The sequence below is a fragment of the Procambarus clarkii genome, chromosome 25, assembly GCF_040958095.1.
Source record: "Procambarus clarkii isolate CNS0578487 chromosome 25, FALCON_Pclarkii_2.0, whole genome shotgun sequence".
Taxonomy (NCBI): domain Eukaryota; kingdom Metazoa; phylum Arthropoda; class Malacostraca; order Decapoda; family Cambaridae; genus Procambarus; species Procambarus clarkii.
Genome location: NC_091174.1, coordinates 9,076,997 through 9,096,599, shown reverse-complemented (window position 1 = coordinate 9,096,599; position 19,603 = coordinate 9,076,997). Strand labels below are relative to the sequence as shown.

General features: G+C 44.5%; 1 protein-coding gene across 1 annotated transcript; it reads left to right on the top strand.

The window, feature by feature from the left end:
• Nucleotides 1–5,076: 5,076 nt before the first annotated feature.
• LOC138368353 (adhesive plaque matrix protein-like) lies at nucleotides 5,077–10,866 on the top strand. The gene is made up of 2 exons (XM_069330882.1): nucleotides 5,077–5,172; nucleotides 10,213–10,866. The coding sequence occupies exons 1-2, from the start codon at nucleotides 5,077–5,079 to the stop codon at nucleotides 10,864–10,866; spliced, it is 750 nt and encodes a 249-aa protein (XP_069186983.1).
• Nucleotides 10,867–19,603: the final 8,737 nt, after the last annotated feature.

Below are 19,603 nucleotides of genomic sequence, written 5' to 3'. Positions count from 1 at the left end.
GTCCAGATTTCAGAAAGTGATAGAAGGGTCACATTTACTCTACTTTAATATTGATAATTAAGTTAATTTATATAAGATGTTTTTATGATGGTAAAGTCCAAAGACTAATGTATTTAAGAATAATTCCCAGCAGAATAGCTGGTGAATTATAATGGTATGTGGTGATGATATCCCGTTTTCTTTAGATGGTAATTCCACTACAAGTTACGTTTTCTATGGGTAACTTGTTGGTACAATACAGCTATTATCTGTATGATTATTAAATGGTGTCGGATTTTCCGACATTATAATATATTAGCACATTGTGCATATATAGGCGTAGGTTAGGTGTTTAGGTTCTGTTGACGATTATTTGTAATACGTGGGTGAAGCATTTACAGCGTTGTGGTTCGAACAAAAATCGTCAGTGAAGCACTTGTTCCGGAAGTGTTCAAACAAAATCAGCTGTGAATCGTGTGTAAACCGTTTTTCATTCATAAACAGGTTGTTTGTCGGGTGCATGGAATCACTTTTGGGTCTTTGTTTGGAGGACAAGCTATACAAATTAATCTCGTTCGAGACTCATCAAATGAGCGAGTCTTGATATGAGACCTCAGTGCTTCAGATTAAATCATGATTCAAGACTTCGAATCATCAGTTTGGATCTTGATCTGATATTCCGATGCCTCCGATGAATCTTTGCCCTTAGAGCAACTCATCTTCATGAACCATAAGGACTAGTCAAATGGTCGTTAACCTCGCCGCCACCCTCAATAGTTACAAATTGACAACACTCTAACCCATGATTCCAAATTGATTACATTCGAACTTTTCTTGAAGTGTTAAGCTTTATTCTCACGTTCGAATCCCGCTTCCCTAAATGCTTCACCCACGTACTACAGACACAAATAACTGCTAACACAACTAAAACTCCTAATCTAATCTAGGCCTAACAATACAATAAATTGTAATAATATTGATATGTTTCTCTCTGTAAAAAAAAACTGATTTTAATGACAGTAAAGAAAATTATATATGCTGTTTTTGGGGACAGTCGGATCTTGGATGAGCATAGCCTAAAGATAGGTTAATTGGGGACGGTTGCAGCTTGGACGAGCATTCCCTAAGGATAGGGTTAGGACAGCAACAACCCGAGATGGACTGAGACAATCACTAGCCATGCCACTATCTCATTCTCAAAACAATAAACTTTAAGACGTCTCAATCCCGCAAACGTCCTCAAAGTTTATAAATGAAATGCACTTCACCAATGACCCATTACTTTCAAAACTTCTCAAAATGCTTCACCGAAAAAAGTGCCAAAGCCATTTAAACAACTTATTCCTAAATTTATACAAAACCACAATACATGAACAAAATTGGAGGCCTCAGATGATTCCTTTTAGTAATGTACTGTAACATAAATATCAATAACTAAGCCCCTGGGAACAGTCACTTGGTTGACGAATCTGGCATTAAAGGAGGTTGACGGCTGCCAGACATCAACACATTTTTGTAATATTTTCGGGCCAAAGAATTTATGAAATATTTGCTGGAATGTTTACTAAGCATAATAGCGTCTCGGTTTTACCTGAGCTGACCAGACTTAGTATAGCGAAGGAGAGGCAAGCGAATGGTGAGAGGAAATGTGATGAGAAGATTGAGAGGCACGAAAGAAAAGACACGAGAGAGAGAGAGAGAGAGAGAGAGAGAGAGAGAGAGAGAGAGAGAGAGAGAGAGAGAGAGAGAGAGAGAGAGAGAGAGAGAGAGAGAGAGAGACAGAGAGAGACAGAGAAAAAGAGATACATAGAGAGAGAAAGAGAAAAAAAGATACATAGACAGAGAAAGAGAAAAAGAGAGACATAGAGAGAGAAAGAGAAAAAGAGATACATAGACAGAGAAAGAGAAAAAGAGATACATAGAGAGAGAAAGAGAAAAAGAGAGACATAGAGAGAGAAAGAGGAACGGAGGGACATGATAGAGGCAAGACCGCGTAAAAACAAATAAAAATCTGTTAAGAGACAGACGATACAGAAGAAAGATAGAAGACAGAGGGAAGTAGAAACAGACAAGAGAAGGAAAAGATAAAAAAAATTAGAAGACAACAAGAAAGAGAATAAAGAAGGAAGAGAATGACGAAGAGAACGGAAACACAGAGATGAGAGAAAGGCTACAAAAGAAAGAGATCAATGAAATGAAGAAGGAATGAAGACCAGAGGAAACAAAGAGGGAAGGGAATGAAGAATGGAGGGAAAAGCGTGAGACAGAAAGGACAGAGAGAGAGAGAGAGAGCGAGAGGAGGAGAGACACACCACAAAAGTCTATTGGAGACGCCAGCGGGGGGCGGGACTGGACACTTGGAACCGACGTCACCACTCAAACGTTCTGTAATTGGGCCATGAGATTGGCTATTACGGCTGTCAGAACGGTCCTGCTCCCGTGATTGGATAATGGCCGCTACATCTTTATCCTGGGTTGGGATTTCCAGTTCGATTTAGAAGCTGGAGATCTGTCGCAGTCGAGACCCCTAGAGGGGCAGAGGCCGGCTATCCGCACGCGGGGTATGTATCCGAAGGTTGTAACCCTTTCCCATCCGGCTATCTACACGGGATATCCGGAGGCTGTAACCCGTTCTCATCCGGCTATCTACACGGGATATCCGGAGGCCAGCAACCCTCTGATATCCCGGCCAGCAGGCCGGGATATCAGTCCAGCAACCAGGAGGCCTGGTCGACGACCGGGCCGCGGGGACACTAAGCCCCGGAAGCACCTCAAGGTAGCCTCAAGGTAGGCTGTAACCCGTTCCCATCCGGCTATCTACACGGAATATCCGGAGGCTGTAACCCGTTCCCATCCGGCTATCTACACGGGATATCCGGAGGCTGTAACCCGTTCTCATTAGGCTACTTGGTTGGCGTAACCGGAGGGAAGGTCGAACCTATTCTCATCCGGTTATTTTTCCATGATATCCGAATAATGTAATTCTTATTTTCCGGCTGCCTCAATATGTTTTCTGTTCTTTCTCTTAGTCTACAGCTGTTAAATTCTAAATATTTATTATCTTAGTAACGGATTAGGTTCACGTGGTTTCAATACACTCAAAAAAAATTAAAAAAACTAATTTCACACACAGATTTCAAATTTCATACACAGGTGTCACATTTCACACACAGGTGGTACATTTCACACACAGGTGTGTGAAATGGGCACATTTCCCATTTCATATAAACCTTCTGAACAATGGTATCACAAGGTTTATTAGCATGTTATTAATGTATTTTCTACTGAAGGGTAATACTTGAAGGACTTTTATGGTTGTGAAGAGATGGCTTAAAGTCTTTTATAAAACAAATTCAGTCAATTAGAGGCTCATATTGGCTGATACACCGCCAATGCTGTCATATGTCTAGGGACGAGAAGTAATACAAGTTGAGTTAGGGAGGCTGTTGTTTAGTGCTAGAAATGCAGAAGTGGAAAATTGATTGCATGGGCTAGGATAAGGATTTGGGATGGGATGAGGGAAGGAATAGCGTTTCAGTTCGAGCTTTTTTTTTTTTTGCACGAGAGAGTACATGAACAGATGACTTCTGAAGACTGTTAGCTTAGAACTTAGCTTAGAACTGTTAGCAACCTTAGAACTTTCCAAAGCTCACAGAAAGCTTCATCTTACTGTTATGAATATTATTGGTCTTTAGTTGTCAATGAATAGTTATATGTACACATTTTGTACTTAATTGGGTAGTTTTCTACAACATCCCAACCTTCGATAAGTGTAGATACCATCATGAAATGTATAATACTGTCCTTTGCTCTCTAAATGTAGATGCATAAACTGTTCGATGTTACATATTTACTAACATCATGGGCGCTGTTAGGAGCCTGTTTGTCACTTGGCTGTAATGCTATCATCATCATATTGATCCTCGTTGCTACCTGTTCTCTTAAAAAGAACGTCGCTTTTGGCCGTTTGCCCGTATGGCCGAAAATGGACGTAATTTGAAAATGAAAAATAATGAAAATAAATTTGGGATTTTTTTTTTTCAACAACAGTAAGTTAAGGGTCCTCTGATAGATTAGGTGGGCAGGAAATTCTCATAAAGTTTCAAAACGTTATGAAAAACGTTAATTGAAAGTTTCCTCTTCTAACCTTACCAAGTAAGCCCGACGACTCAAACAGAAAACGGAACAGTACGTCACTTTTGTCAGTCGATTTCATTTCAAATTACGTCCAAATTTGGCCATAGCGCGCATACCAGCGAAAAGTGACGTTATTTTTAAGAGGACGGGTTGCTCCTCTAACGCTCATAAGAATATCCATACATTTAGGATCTGAAAATAAAGGCCCGAATAAACGTAACTGGATCTTGTTATATTCAGGTGTCACAAGGCGTCTCCAGCTCCCCCAAGCACATCTACTGATCATCTACTGATCCCGTACAGTAGATGAGTAGAGTCGGCAGGCAGGTTAATGCTACACGATGGTAATGTGGCTCTAAAAGAACGCTCGTAAGAGTGGTGGTTGGTGTTTAGCGCCCATATTGTGGACAGATCTGGCCATGTAAATAAAAGATTCAGGCATATTTCCTCTTTTCTGATTTGCGCGTTCGTGTAAGCGACGCAGAATCCGGATTCAGACTTGGATACATGCCATCTTCACTCTGATTACTAGATTGTTATTGCTATCCGGAATCTAGTAATCAGAGATTACTAGATAGTAATCAGAGATTACTAGATAGTAATCAGAGATTATTAATAATAATAATTAATATTATTATTATTATTATTCGTGTTGTTGCTGATGCCTTTTATCATTGATGCTCGTTTTCTTCCTTGACACCAACTATCATTGCTATTGCAATAAAAATCATTATTGTATTTATTTTTAGAGATTATCAACGTTCCGACGTTATTAATACGCGTTTATCCCCGTACAAACCATCTTCACTTTTATTATTAAATACATTAATACTGTGCATCAGTATAAATTATTGATGCACAGTATAAATTACTACAGTACTTAAATTACTATGTAGCTTGAAATAAGTTTGCCAATATAGTAGCAATGAGTATTGGTATATTCTATACTAGAAGGTGGCCATGTCGACCAGGTGGCCATGTCGACCAGGTGGCCATATCGACCAGGTGGCCATGTCGAAAAGGTGCCCATGTCGACCAGTTGCCTATGTCGACCAGGTGCCTATGTCGACCAGGTGCCTATGTCGACCAGGTGGCCATGTCGACCAGGTGCCTATGTCGACCAGGTGGCCATGTCGACCAGGTGCCTATGTCGACCAGGTGCCCATGTCGACCAGGTGCCCATGTCGACTAGGTGCCTATGTCAAGCCAGTGCATCTAAAAGTTGTTGAATTAGGACCGAAACTGACCCCCTTACGATGACAGGTCTTGGTAAGTCATTCTAGGGACTCGGCTAGCCACCTTCCACCAATTTAGGGGCTAGGGGGGGGGGGGGGGAGGAAGGGAGGATCACAATGGAATGTGACCCCACCCCCCCTGTTAATGAGGTAAATGGGACCGACCCCACCAGCCAATGTTAGGCACCTACCACAAAGCAATCACTGTGCAAAGTTAGGTGAGGGGGTAACCCCAAGTACCTGACCTCAGACAGACAGGCGGAGACATTCTATTTTATAAAGATATAGTAATCAGCAGCTAAAACAGCTCTATATTCCTATATGAACATAAATATTCAGTATCTGAACATATTTCCACACAACAAGATATATCAATTTAAACCAAATATTAAAAACTTTACAATTTTATGAAATTTAGACATTTTATAACACAGCAAAAGATGAGTTTAATTCTATAACGTTTTCAAACTAAGGAAAACAACACCGCTACATACACACCTTCCATCAGGTCTGTTACACTTGAGGGATCTGCTTACACATGACACGACATATATAAATATATATATATACACTAAAATAAAGAGCCATAATTATATTATGATACAAAACGCCTTCATCCAATTAGCGCCAAAATAGGTACAGGGATTTCGTGCGGAGGGAAGCAGTAATCCTATTACCAGTAACAAGCTGACTGTCAAGTGAAGGGATTCCAAAACTTTTCAGAGCTGACTCAATCCTCCTTACAGCCAATCCATTCCTACCAAATAAGCTGACATTTGTTTTTTGGGGAGGGGGGGGGGGGTTGTGGAGAGAGTTTGTTTATTATTTTTTGCTCTCTCTCTCTCTCTCTCTCTCTCTCTCTCTCTCTCTCTCTCTCTCTCTCTCTCTCTCTCTCTCTCTCTCTCTCTCTCTCTCTCTCTCTCTCTCTCTCTCTCTCTCTCTCTCTCTCTCTCTCTCTCTCTCTCTCTCTCTCTCTCTCTCTCTCTCTCTCTCTCTCTCTCTCTCTCTCGGGTAGCTAACTCCGGTTAATCTGAGAAAACCGTGATTAATTTTGTCCACGTCACAATAAATCCGACTCAGTGAAGTGACGAACGCTCACAAGGGTCGGATTTGTGTACATATATTTTTAATGAGGTAATTACTACGTGTTTATTTATTTGTGTAAATAATCGTTTATTCCGATTTATTGAATTTTATGATGACAATTATTTGTAATTATATTATTTAAAATATTATTTGTTATACTTTAATTTCATCCATAAATGATCCTAAAGTGTTGTCAACTAGAAGTGTTTGAGAGGTTAAGCTTTAGCTCTTGGACTCCTTGTCTTAACTATCAGTCAGATTGGAATGGTTGAATGTTAACCATGTAGGAGGTTTACCTCTGCTGCTTTACCTCTGTCATAGTTATCCCGTATGTGCGTGTGTGTGCGCGTGTGTGCGTGTGTGTGTGTACTCATCTTGTTGTATTCCCCTAGTATTGCCTGTAGGGTCGAACATCTGCTCTTAATCTCGCCTTTCAATCATTATTAGTTCAATTCAGTGACTCATTCCTCTCAGTACACACAGAAATCACAATAGAGTGATGCATCAAATGAACAAATCCACAAGGGCCGTGACGAGGTAGATACCTTCTATCCTTATAACCTTGCATTTGCTTGGGTTAAAGTCTAGTAGCCAGCTCAGAGATTATATCTGGAGATTGCCTGGTTCATCTTAATGTATTACAGTTTTCCTCAGCTCTGATTCGCCTCACTAGTTTGGCTTTGTTATCAAGCATTGAAAAGAATAAGCTCACTTTATCTGTTAGATCATTTTATATATATATTAGGAACAAGATGGGCCCCAGTAACGACCCTTGAGGTACTCCACTCGTTACTTCTTGACTTCTCGTTACTCGTTACTTCTCTCCACTCTGATAACTCTCCTATTACTATGACTTACTAGGAAGAAGGAAAGACAGGGAGACAGAGAGAGAGAGAGAGAGAGAGAGAGAGAGAGAGAGAGAGAGAGAGAGAGAGAGAGAGAGAGAGAGAGAGAGAGAGAGAGAGAGAGAGAGAGGGGGGGGGAAGTGCTCAGCAGGTTGTCGTAATGGGAAGAACATTATTTCCAGGAAGTTAATTGCTACTTCTCCCCTCGTTACCTCCTCCCCCCCCCCCATCACCCCATCACCCCCATCCTCCCCCCTTCACCCCCCCCTCTCTCCCCTCGCCCCATACACTAATCTGACGTCTGTTCCTAATTGGTGAGAGGATCTGCAAGGAAGATAATTTTTTCCTTACTTCTCTTAGACTTAATTATGCACTCTGCACATAGAGGGATGGAGGAAGATGGGAAGAGGGAGAGGAAAGATGGAAGGGGAGGGAGGGGAGGCATGAAGAAGACAATAAGGGAAAGGAGAGGAAGACGGTGCATTGGAGTGAAAGATTGAGGGTGTAAGGAAGGTGGAAGAAATTGTGGGAGAAGTGGAAGAGAGAGAGAGAGAGAGAGAGAGAGAGAGAGAGAGAGAGAGAGAGAGAGAGAGAGAGAGAGAGAGAGAGAGAGAGAGAGAGAGAGAGAGAGAGTTAAATTTATAATGGAGTAAGAGAGAGACAATTGACATTTAAGACAACATGGCTGTTTAAGACACTACCCTATATTTCTGCACTTAATTACACAATGAAAAAAGAAAACAGTAATGAGATATGTGAGAAAATCTTTGGAGCAGTGTGCAGGGATCGAACCTGTGTGTGTTAGGGAGAAACCCATTAATACATTGGTGCGATTCTGCCATCCTGCTCTGAAGATGGTCTTGTTAATTGTCTTACCAGGAGACATTCTGAATATCTGACCCTCATTCCATAATTTGTTTCTCTCTCTCTGTTCCTCTATATTTTTTGTATTAAATAATAATAATACCAATTATCATACCTTTGTTCACACATTCCTCATTCCTGACTTGATCTTTCCTTCTCCTCCTCCTCCTGACCATCTGAGGGGTAACTCATATCGCTAATGAGATCTCTTTATGACGTAAATTCCTATTATCTATCGCAGTTATTGATGGCTAGAATTTCCCGCGGGAAATTGAATCGAATTTTTTTTTCCAAAGGGCATAACTCCTGAAGGCTGGCACCCCAAGTCTTACAGAGTCTTGGACGACAAGCAGCCCGTCACTACGTAAGCGGTGGGTGTAATAATATTTAATAACTATAATATTAGTTATGTAGCATCGAACGCGGGGGTTAAATGATGTTTCAGGGCAGAAGAGAAGGAGGATTGGGCGGTGCGCACGGCTCGTCGCGCTTGTCTGGCGGTCGACGTGTTCTTGATGCTCATTTGTTTTGACACGTCAACAAAACGTTGGGCCTGGGAGAGGTGCACAGATAATAGAGACCTGGCCCGCACGTCTCTCTAATCTTCACTCTCGTGTGCTGCTTGTGGCTGCATTCCTGGAGTCCATCAAGAATTTGCGGAACCTGTACATCTTTCCTTAATCGTGACAGCTTTGTTTACATTAAAACACTACGAGGTTGTTTATAACAATTATAACCTTGGGTTGGTTAGTGTCATAACTCGTAAACTGTTTTAATAGATGTCAGCACAGCCGCCATGAGTAAAGAAAGATGTACAGGTTTAGTAGCTGGTTGCATGAATGCATGATGAATCCTGGTCAGGTATTCCAAGACTGCGTATTGCAGACACAGCACAAACTGTAAGCTTGCACTCCCTGCAACGCCTTACTTTCACTCCTATGTACTCTAATATTACAGTACAGCAAATACACGACTCCTGAAGCCTGATCCCACACACCTGAGGCGAACAAATCCACAAGGGCCGTGACGAGGATTTGAACCTGCGTCCGGGAGCATCCCAGACACTGCCTTAATCGACTGAGCTACGACAGGGTAAAAGAGTTGAAACCGGGATCTACGGGATCTAGAGGCTACGGGATCCAGTTAGTTCAGTAGAACTTCGGTTTCAACTCTTGTACCCTGTCGGAGCTCAGTCGATTAAGGCAGCGTCTGGGATGCAGGTTCAAATCCTCGTCACGGCCCTTGTGAATTTGTCCATTTGATGCATCACGTTAGTGTGATCTCTGTGTGTAACACTTGAGGCGAATAACAGTTCTTTATAACAGGTTCTTCATATATCCTTTGCAGTCGATGAGTCACAATAACGTGGCTAAAGTATGTTGACCAGACCACACACTAGAAGGTGAAGGGACGACGACGTTTCGGTCCGTCCTGGACCATTCTCAAGTCGACCTTGAGAATGAGATCGTCTCAATCGACTTGAGAATGGTCCAGGACGGACCGAAACGTCGTCGTCCCTTCACCTTCTAGTGTGTGGTCTGGTCTTCATATATCCTTTGGTTTGGTATGTGGCTTAAGCGCTATCACAACAGTAAGAGGGTTACTGAAGCCTCCACCATAGCTTATTGACCAACCAGCAAGTATACTTTAGTCTCCGTAAACTATACTTCGTCCGTCCAGGACGAAGTATACTCACAGTGTACATATACACCGAGGGCACACCTCTCGAGGTGTATATCCCTGTTGTATGTATATGAATGGTGTATATTCGAGGTGTATATACATTTCTTAACTAGAAGAACATTGGTGTCAAAGTTCCTAGCAACGTGATGTGACTGTCACCTTCCCCGCCCCGCTCACAGGACTGGGATATGAGAGTGTTATAACAAAAGTAATGATCTGGTTCAGAGAGCGAGGTAGTCTGAGTCGGGCTCCAGCTCCCGGGACACCGCTGGCAGGCAGGTAATCCGCTCTCAGTGGTGGAAGAACGGTGATTGAGTTTGGTAATATGTGTGTGATGGAGAGGTGAGATAAGACGATCATCTCCCTTGCTCCATTACCTGCAGTTCGACCCACACCAGCCCTCCTCCCACAAGCCCGACAACTACCAGCCCTCCTCCCACAAGCCCGACAACTACCAGCCCTCCTCCCACAAGCCCGACAACTACCAGCCCTCCTCCCACAAGCCCGACAACCACCAGCCCTCCTCCCACAAGCCCGACAACTACCAGCCCTCCTCCCACAAGCCCGACAACTACCAGCCCTCCTCCCACAAGCCCGACAACTACCAGCCCTCCTCCCACAAGCCCGACAACTACCAGCCCTCCTCCCACAAGCCCGACAACTACCAGCCCTCCTCCCACAAGCCCGACAACTACCAGCCCTCCTCCCACAAGCCCGACAACTACCAGCCCTCCTCCCACAAGCCCGACAACTACCAGCCCTCCTCCCACAAGCCCGACAACTACCAGCCCTCCTCCCACAAGCCTGACAACTACCAGCCCTCCTCCCACAAGCCCGACAACTACCAGCCCTCCTCCCACAAGCCCGACAACTACCAGCCCTCCTCCCACAAGCCCGACAACTACCAGCCCTCCTCCCACAAGCCCGACAACTACCAGCCCCTCCTCCCACAAGCCCGACAACTACCAGCCCTCCTCCAACCAGCCCTACTCCCCTACCAGCCCTACAACCACCAGCCCTACCTCAAACAGCCCTAAACTGCAACCTCCAACCCTCCCCGCCCTACCAGCTCAACGCTCTACCTGTCATAATCTACCTCAGGAAGAATTCCTCTGCCAGTCAGGGGAATAACGAGGGATATTCCAGCCACCTTCCCTATTCTCCCACCAGGCGAGGATAGGGAAGAAGGAAGGAGGGGTATGAGGGAGAGGGATGGAGGGAAATGAAGAGGCACCATCGTACCTCCCAAGGAACACCTGGAGAAGGCTAGCAGCAGACGGCGGTGAAGGGGAAACACAAGACCGTAGGGACAAAGGAAAACAAACTTCTGGTCAGTCACACTTCGTCAACTCTGAGGCATCCCATCCTGCCCACCCTGCTGGCTGGATGGGCAGGATGGACGGGGGGGGGGGGGATTTGGGGTGTAGGATGGGCTGGGGGAAATTGGGGGTGCTGTATGAAGAAGGTGGGTATTTTGCATGGGGAAGGGGTGAGGTGTGTGTGTGGGGGTGGGGAGGGAGCGTGTTATAGATCTACGGGAGACATCTCCCGTCACGCAGGGTGCAGTCGCACCTCCACAGATCTCCAGTATCAGCTCTTGATACTGGTAATGGCTCAAAAGGGCCACCACTTACGGGCTATTCATGCCCGTGCCACCTTTTGGGTGGCTTAGTCTTCATCAACCTTTAATTTTGCCTTTTAAGTTGTGGGATTGAGGTGGCTTCCATAACCTCTTCCTCCAGTGCCTTCTACATGTTGACTACCAGTACTGGGGCAGGAATATTTCCTTTCCTTTGGCACTTGTTCATTATTGGCTTCCACCTGCTTCCCTTTGTTCTATTTTCTTTCAGATTGAATTGGCTGTTTTTGTCCATCTTGTCTATTCCCCCCTCGGTATCCTGTATGTTGTGATCATATTCCCTCTTTGTCTTCTGTCTTCTAGGATTGTGAGTATTGGTTTCACTAGCCTGTCCTTATTGCTTGACTCACTTAGCTCTAGCACAAATCTTGTTGCAGACCTCTGTATTTGTCCTAGTTTGGTTTTATACTTCACAAGGTGTGGGGCGGGTGCTGCATATTCCAGTATTGGTCTAACATGTGCTGTGTAGATGGCCTTCAAGGAGCCCTGGGGCCAGATTCACGAAGCAGTTACGCAAGTACTTACGAACGTGTGCATTTTTCCTCAATCTTTGACGGCTTTGGTTACATTTATTAAACAGTTTACAAGCATGAAAACTTGCCAATCAACTGCTGTTATTGTTATAAACAGCCTCCTGGTGCTTCGGAGCTCATTAACTGTTTAATAATTGTAAACAATGCCACCAAAGATTGAAAAAAAGATGTACAGGTTCGTAAGTGTTTGCGTAACTGCTTCGTGAATCTGACTTCTGATCTAGTTTACTAAACGAAGTTCTTATATTTGCCATCGTGTCATATGCTGGGATGGTGAGGCACAGGGGGTGTTGTGGGATACACAATGGTGATAAGAGGAGTGGTGGGGATGGTGAGAGACTGAAATTGATGATGACCTATCCCGGCTCGGCACCCCGGGCTCGCTCACCCCTCCATGTGCTACGCAGCGTCCATCTTTGCTTACAAACACTTGTCAACACGACTGAACAACGCCCTTGCCAGCCCAATAATAGCTCCCGATCTTATCAAATCAAATGCACTTCAGAGTCGTTAGAGCTAGTACTGATCACTATACAAGTACTATCATAAGTCAATTGTCCAGCTACTTGGTCTCGTGTCCTGCAGGTCGGCGTTCAATACCCGATGGTCCAAGGAGTTGTGCACCATTCCTTCCCTTCGTCCTATCCCCTGTTCTCACCTGAGCTACATAGTCACAGTGGCTTAGTGGTGTCTCCAGGTGATGCAGTAATGAGTTCTCAGGTGATATAATTAAGTAGTCGTTAGTCCTATGGGAGAATAATTGATAGTTGATTTGTTCTTATTGAATGTGGCTTTAGTCTAGGTTTATTTAAACGTCTCGCTCTGCCCGAGAGTCGAACCCGGGACCACGACTGTCCATTTTGAGTCAACACGCACACACACGCGCACTCACTCACGCACACGCACACACACACGACAAACTGAAAGAATCATCTAACAAAGACCTATTTGAGTTCAACTCATAATTCAAACACACACACACACACACACACACACACACACACACACACACACACACACACACACACACACACACACACACACACACACACACACACACTCACACACACAGGGGCCTGGTAGCCTGGTGGATAGCGCGCAGGACTCGTAATTCTGTGGCGCGGATTCGATTCCCGCACCAAGCAGAAACAAATGGGCAAAGTTTCTTTCACCCCTGAATGCCCCTGTTACCTAGCAGTAAATAGGTATCTGAGAGTTAGTCAGCTGTCACAGGCTGCTTCCTGGGGTGTGTATGGTGTGGAAAAAATAAGTAGTTAGTAAACAGTTGATTGACAGTTGAGAGGCGGGCCGAAAGAGCCAGAGCTCAACCCCCGCAAACACAACTAAGTGAATACACACGCAACTCGCCTAGAGTTGCGTGTGTATTCACTCATTCATTTAGAGTGCATACGAGGGTTAAGCTTCAGTTTGTGGGACTATCTACATGCACTCGTGTAGGTATGTACTCACCTAGTTGTGCTTGCGGGGGTTCAGCTCTGGCTCTTTGGTCCCGCCTCAATATCATATGTGATCATATGTGTACATATGATCGTGTGTACTCACTTAGTTGTACTCACCTAGTTGTGTTTGCGGGGGTTGAGCTCTGGCTCTTTGGTCCCGCCTCTCAACCGTCAATCAACTGATGTACAGATTCCTGAGCCTACTGGGCTCTGTCATATCTACATTTGAAACTGTGTATGGAGTCAGCCTCCACCACATCACTTCCTAGTGTGTGTGTGTGTGTGTGTGTGTGTGTGTGTGTGTGTGTGTGTGTGTGTGTGTGTGTGTGTGTGTGTGTATGGTCAGCAAGGGTCGAATGGTGGATTTGTTTACCTGTAGTGGTTGGGATGCTGGGGTCGCCGTGTGGAAGATCAACAACGAGGGGGTGGGAGGGTAAATTGGGGAAAGAGAGGGGGAGGGGAGAAGGAGGGTAGTTTGGGAGGGGGGAAGGGGAGGTAGTTCCCACGTCTACCTGTCCCAATGGTCAAGCATTCTCAATACTTTGTTCGGTAATAGGAAAATTAGGGAGATGTTACCGCGCATTAGAATGATTGAACTAGTTAACCGACAGGTAGGAAGGTGGGGCCCAGGAACTGAGTTCGACCCCTGCAAAACACTTAAAAACACTGACACACGTTCCTGGGGATGTGTGTGTGTGTGTGTATTTGCGTGTGTTAGAGAGATATATGAAGTAGATATAATAGAGGAAAATAGATTGGTTAGAAAGGCGGGGTCCAAGAGCTAGTAGCTCGATTCTGCAGACACAAATAGTAAATACAAATAGGAAATGCACACACACACACACACACACACACACACACACACACACACACACACACACACACACACACACACACACACACACACACACACACAATTTCTCTTCCTAATCCATGCCTCCTATTCGTCTCATTTCTCTTATTTTTTCACACCTTTTCACGCTTTCGTCCAACGTTTTCGCCTCTGTCTTGGTCTCCTCTTTTTTTTTTTCTTCTTCTTCTTCTTCTTCTTATTCTTCTTCTTCTTCTTCTTCTTCTCCTTCTTCTTCTTCTTCTTCTTCTTCTTCTTCTTCTTCTCCTTCTTCTTCTTCTTCTTCTTCTTCTTCTTCTTCTTCTTCTTCTTCTTCTTCTTCTTCTAACTGCTGTGTTGGCATCTCCTTTCATTCTTTTCACATTCCCAATGTTTCAGTTTCTGCTTTTTCCTCATGATCGTGGTTCTGCTAATGTCTGTGCTCCTTGTCTTGCTGCTCCAGTCTGCTGCTGCTGCTCCAGTCTGCTGCTGCTGCTGCTCCAGCAGCAGACTGAAGCAGCAGTCCTTCGTTCTCCCTCCTTCCCTACCTCCTTAACCTATCTCTGTATCCTCCATCTCTCCTTTATTCTTTCTCCACTGTTCCTCTCTCCCTCCTCCTTTCTCCCACAACACACATGTCTATCATTCCCTCTCTACATCCCTTACTACCTCTTCCCTCTCTCCTCTCGCAGCCTCCTCCCCTCTCCTGTCTCCCCTTCCCTCTCCCTCCTTACCCTCGGAGGCTCCCCTAAACCCAGGGAGGGAAAAAAAATCTTTTGAGGGGTAGGAAATGAGGTGAGAGAAGAAAAATCCATTTTCCTCGTTTTCTCATTAGTTGGTGTTTGGGGCCAAAATTATGAGGGGAAATGTGCAGTGGCTCCGTAATTTGGGCGAGGGGAGGGGGGTGTACCTCCAGTGTCATTTCCCCCTTCCGGGAACCCACCTACACCCCACCTACACCCCATCTACACCCATTTACACCTATCTGCACCCACCTAGACATTCTTGGTATACTTGGATGTATCTAGCTTTCAATCGGCGCTGCATTTCGTGTATACCTTGATGTTATCTATGCTCGGACACCTTTTCTATACACACTGGTACACCTTATCTATACATACTGATACACTTTATACACACTGGTACACCTTATCTATACATACTGGTAAACTTTATCTATACACACTGGTACACTTTATACACACTGGTACACTTTATCTATACACATTGGTACATCCCCCATCTACTTACATTGGGACACCTCATCTATACACATTGACACATCCCTATACACATTGATTCACCCCCAGACGCATTAATACACTCTATATACATTAATACACTCCGTTTTCTTCCTTTCTCGAGATTCAGCCTAAGTATGGAACCTTGTGGAGGTTCCGGGGATCAATGGCCCCGCGGCCCGGCCTCCGACCAGGATACCTTGAGGTTATCTTGAGATAATTTCGGGGCTTAGCGTCCCCGCGGCCCAGTTCTCGACCAGGCCTCTTTTTTGTTACAACAACCCCACAGGAAGCAGCCCGTAGCAGCTGTCTAACTCCCAGGTACCTATTTACTGCTAGGTAACAGGGGGCATCAGAGTGAAAGAAACATTTTGCCCATTTGTCTCCGCCTCCACCGGGGATCGAACCCGGAACCTCAGGACTACGAATCTGAAGCGCTGTCCACTCAGCCGTCAGGCGCCCTTACCAGACGATAGAATACAAATACTGATCCATCCACTAGAGATAATTCTTGTGGCTCCGTTGGGGCCCCTAAGCCTTATCCCTTCAGGTTTATCAATGACCTTAGTTTTTCAGGAGGTTTTAGGTACATAATTATTCAATCACATCTCGAGGATACATTTCACTAGACCCGTGGAAATATTCCACCTTTCTCATACATTACAATAAAAACGACCCACACCCATCCTATTCCCCGACTACACCTCTCTATGCTTGCCGTACACTTGTCAATATACCAACATCAACACCCTCCTACATACACCCTGATCATACGTCAGGCTGCGAGCAGCCGCGTCCAAAAGCCTGGTTGATCAGTCCGGCAACCAGGAGGCCTGGTCGACGACCGGGCCGAGGGGACGCTAAGCCCCGGAAGCACCTCAAGGTAACCTCAAGGTAAGGTACACATGGACACATTACGGGAGACATCTCCCGTCACGCAGGGTGCAGTCGCACCTCCACAGATCTCCAGTATCAGCTCTTGATACTGGTAATGGCTCAAAAGGGCCACCACTTACGGGTTTTTCATGCCCGTGCCACCTTTTGGGTGGCTTAATCTTCATCAATCTTCATCATCTCCTACACACTTGGATATACCCCAATCAACATACCACCTACACCAAGAACGGTCTTTAGAAACTTGTGTAAGGAATCATTCAGAACCTTGAGTACCACATATGTCAGACCAATCCTGGAGTATGCAGCTCCAGCATGGAGTCCATATCTCGTCAAGCATAAGACTAATTTGGAGAAGGTTCAAAGGTTTGCCACCAGACTAGTACCCGAGCTGAGAGGTATGAGCTACGAGGAGAGACTACGGGAATTAACCCTCACATCGCTGGAAGACAGGAAAGTTAAGGGGGGTGACATGATCACCACATACAAGATTCTTAAAGGAATTGATAGGGTAGACAAAGACAGTTTAGTTAACACAAGGGGCACACGCATTAGGGGACACAGGTGGAAATTGAGTACCCAAATGAGCCACAGGGACGTTAGAAAGAACTTTTTCAATGTCAGGGTAGTTAACAAATGGAATGCATTAGGCAGTGATGTGGTGGAGGCTGAATCCATACACAGTTTCAAGTGTAGATATGATAGAGCCCAATAGGCTCAGGAACCTGTACACCTGTTGATTGACAGTTGAGAGGCGGGACCAAAGAACCATAGCTCAACCCCCGCAAGCATAACTAGGTGAGTACAACTTGGTAAGTGCACGCACACACACACACACACACACACACACACACACACACACACACACACACACACACACACACACACACACACACACACACACCCACACACACCCACACACACACACACACACACACACACACACACACACACACACACACACACACACACACACACACTGGAGATACAACATCCGCTACACCTCTTAGTATCCTCTTAAGTCCATCACTCTTATTTCCCCTTCCTTCCCATCTTCTTCACACTCTCCCTCCTCCCCATCTTTCCCCTCCTTCACTGATTCCTATTCCTCCTCCTTCTTCCTCCCATCACTCACACACATTACCACAGTGTTAAACAATATGAACTCCCTGTCCGGCTCAGGAAAAACACCTCCCACCTCCTCCCACGGCTTGTATTTGCTGCCACGTCAATGACTTTCTCTCTCTCTCTCTCTCTCTCTCTCTCTCTCTCTCTCTCCCTCTCTCTCTCTCTCTCTCTCTCTCTCTCTCTCTCTCTCTCTCTCTCTCTCTCTCTCTCTCTCTCTCTCTCTCTCTCTCTCTTTATCTCTCTCTCTCTCTCTCTCTCTCTCTCTCTCTCTCTCTCTCTCTCTCTCTCTCTTTATCTCTCTCTCTCTCTCTCTCTCTCTCTCTCTCTCTCTCTCTCTCTCTCTCTCTCTCTCCCTCCCTCTCTCTCTCTCTCTCTTTATCTCTCTCTCTCTCTCTCTCTCTCTCTCTCTCTTTATCTCTCTCTCTCTCTCTCTCTCTCTCTCTCTCTAACTCCGCTTTTTCCAGCACCCAATACAATTTTTTTTCTCAATTATGTTCCAAATACATACAGTGTTCAGAGAGTTTTGATTGATAAACGTGATCAATAAAAGCTAAAATGGAATACCAAATGGGATTGGTAACTGTATGTTTTCCGTCTCTCTGCTGTGAATTGGTACGGGCAGTCCCCCCCTCGTTCCACGATTTAAATGTTTTTCTAGTGCCCTTGTTTTTTTTTATGTGTTTTTATGTGTTTTTATGTGTTTTTATGTGTTTTTATGTGTTTTTTTGTGTTTTTATGTGTTTTTATGTGTTTTTATGTGTTTTTATGTGTTTTTATGTGTTTTTTGTATATGTGTAATGCAACTTTTCATATGCTGTCGGTGATAAAATGAACATTTCATAGAATATATATTTTTTCAGTGAATGGTTTTGCTTCTGCGTTTATTAAACCATTTTTTTTTTGTTATTTCTTGTATTTAAAATTTGTTTAATGTTTGTTCATTTAGGTATTGGAGCTCACTAGTTCGAAGTTAATGTGAGATGTGATGCTTCATTAGTTTTGGTGTCTCTCTACATCATCGTCAAGGCACAGGGACAAGACTCAGGGTTTTGAATATATCATATATTCCTAAGTGTTGTGGAAGGTTTTATATGAACATTTTCGTGCGTATTAGTTCCAAGGAGTAGTTTCAAGGAGTAGTTTCAAGGAGTAGTTTCAAGGAGTAGTTTCAAGGAGTAATTTCAAGGAGTAGTTTCAAGGAGTAGTTCCAAGGAGTAGTTTCAAGGAGTAGTTCCAAGGAGTAGTTCCAAGGAGTAGTTCCAAGGAGTAGTTCCAAGGAATAGTTCCAAGGAGTAGTTCCAAGGAGTAGTTTCAAGGAGTAGTTTCAAGGAGTAGTTTCAAGGAGTAGTTCCAAGGAGTAGTTCCAAGGAGTAGTTCCAAGGAGTAGTTTCAAGGAGTAGTTCCAAGGAGTAGTTCCAAGGAGTAGTTTCAAGGAGTAGTTTCAAGGAGTAGTTCCAAGGAGTAGTTCAAGGAGTAGTTCCAAGGAGTAGTTTCAAGGAGTAGTTCCAAGGAGTAGTTCCAAGGAGTAGTTCCAAGGAGTAGTTTCAAGGAGTAGTTTCAAAGAGTAGTTTCAAGGAGTAGTTCCAAGGAGTAGTTTCAAGGAGTAGTTCCAAGGAGTAGTTTCAAGGAGTAGTTCCAAGGAGTAGTTCCAAGGAGTAGTTCCAAGGAGTAGTTCCAAGGAATAGTTCCAAGGAGTAGTTCCAAGGAGTAGTTTCAAGGAGTAGTTCCAAGGAGTAGTTTCAAGGAGTAGTTCCAAGGAGTAGTTCCAAGGAGTAGTTCCAAGGAGTAATTTCAAGGAGTAGTTCCAAGGAGTAGTTCCAAGGAATAGTTCCAAGGAGTAGTTTCAAGGAGTAGTTTCAAGGAGTAGTTCCAAGGAATAGTTCCAAGGAGTAGTTTCAAGAAGTAGTTCCAAGGAGTAGTTCCAAGGAGGGAGGGTCGAAGGTCCACGTCCAACACGTGGACCCTTGACCTAGGTGAGGAGTGTACCCTGCACCCTTGCCCCAGGTTGGAGACACAGTCTCAAGATAATGCCATGCAACACATGGATATA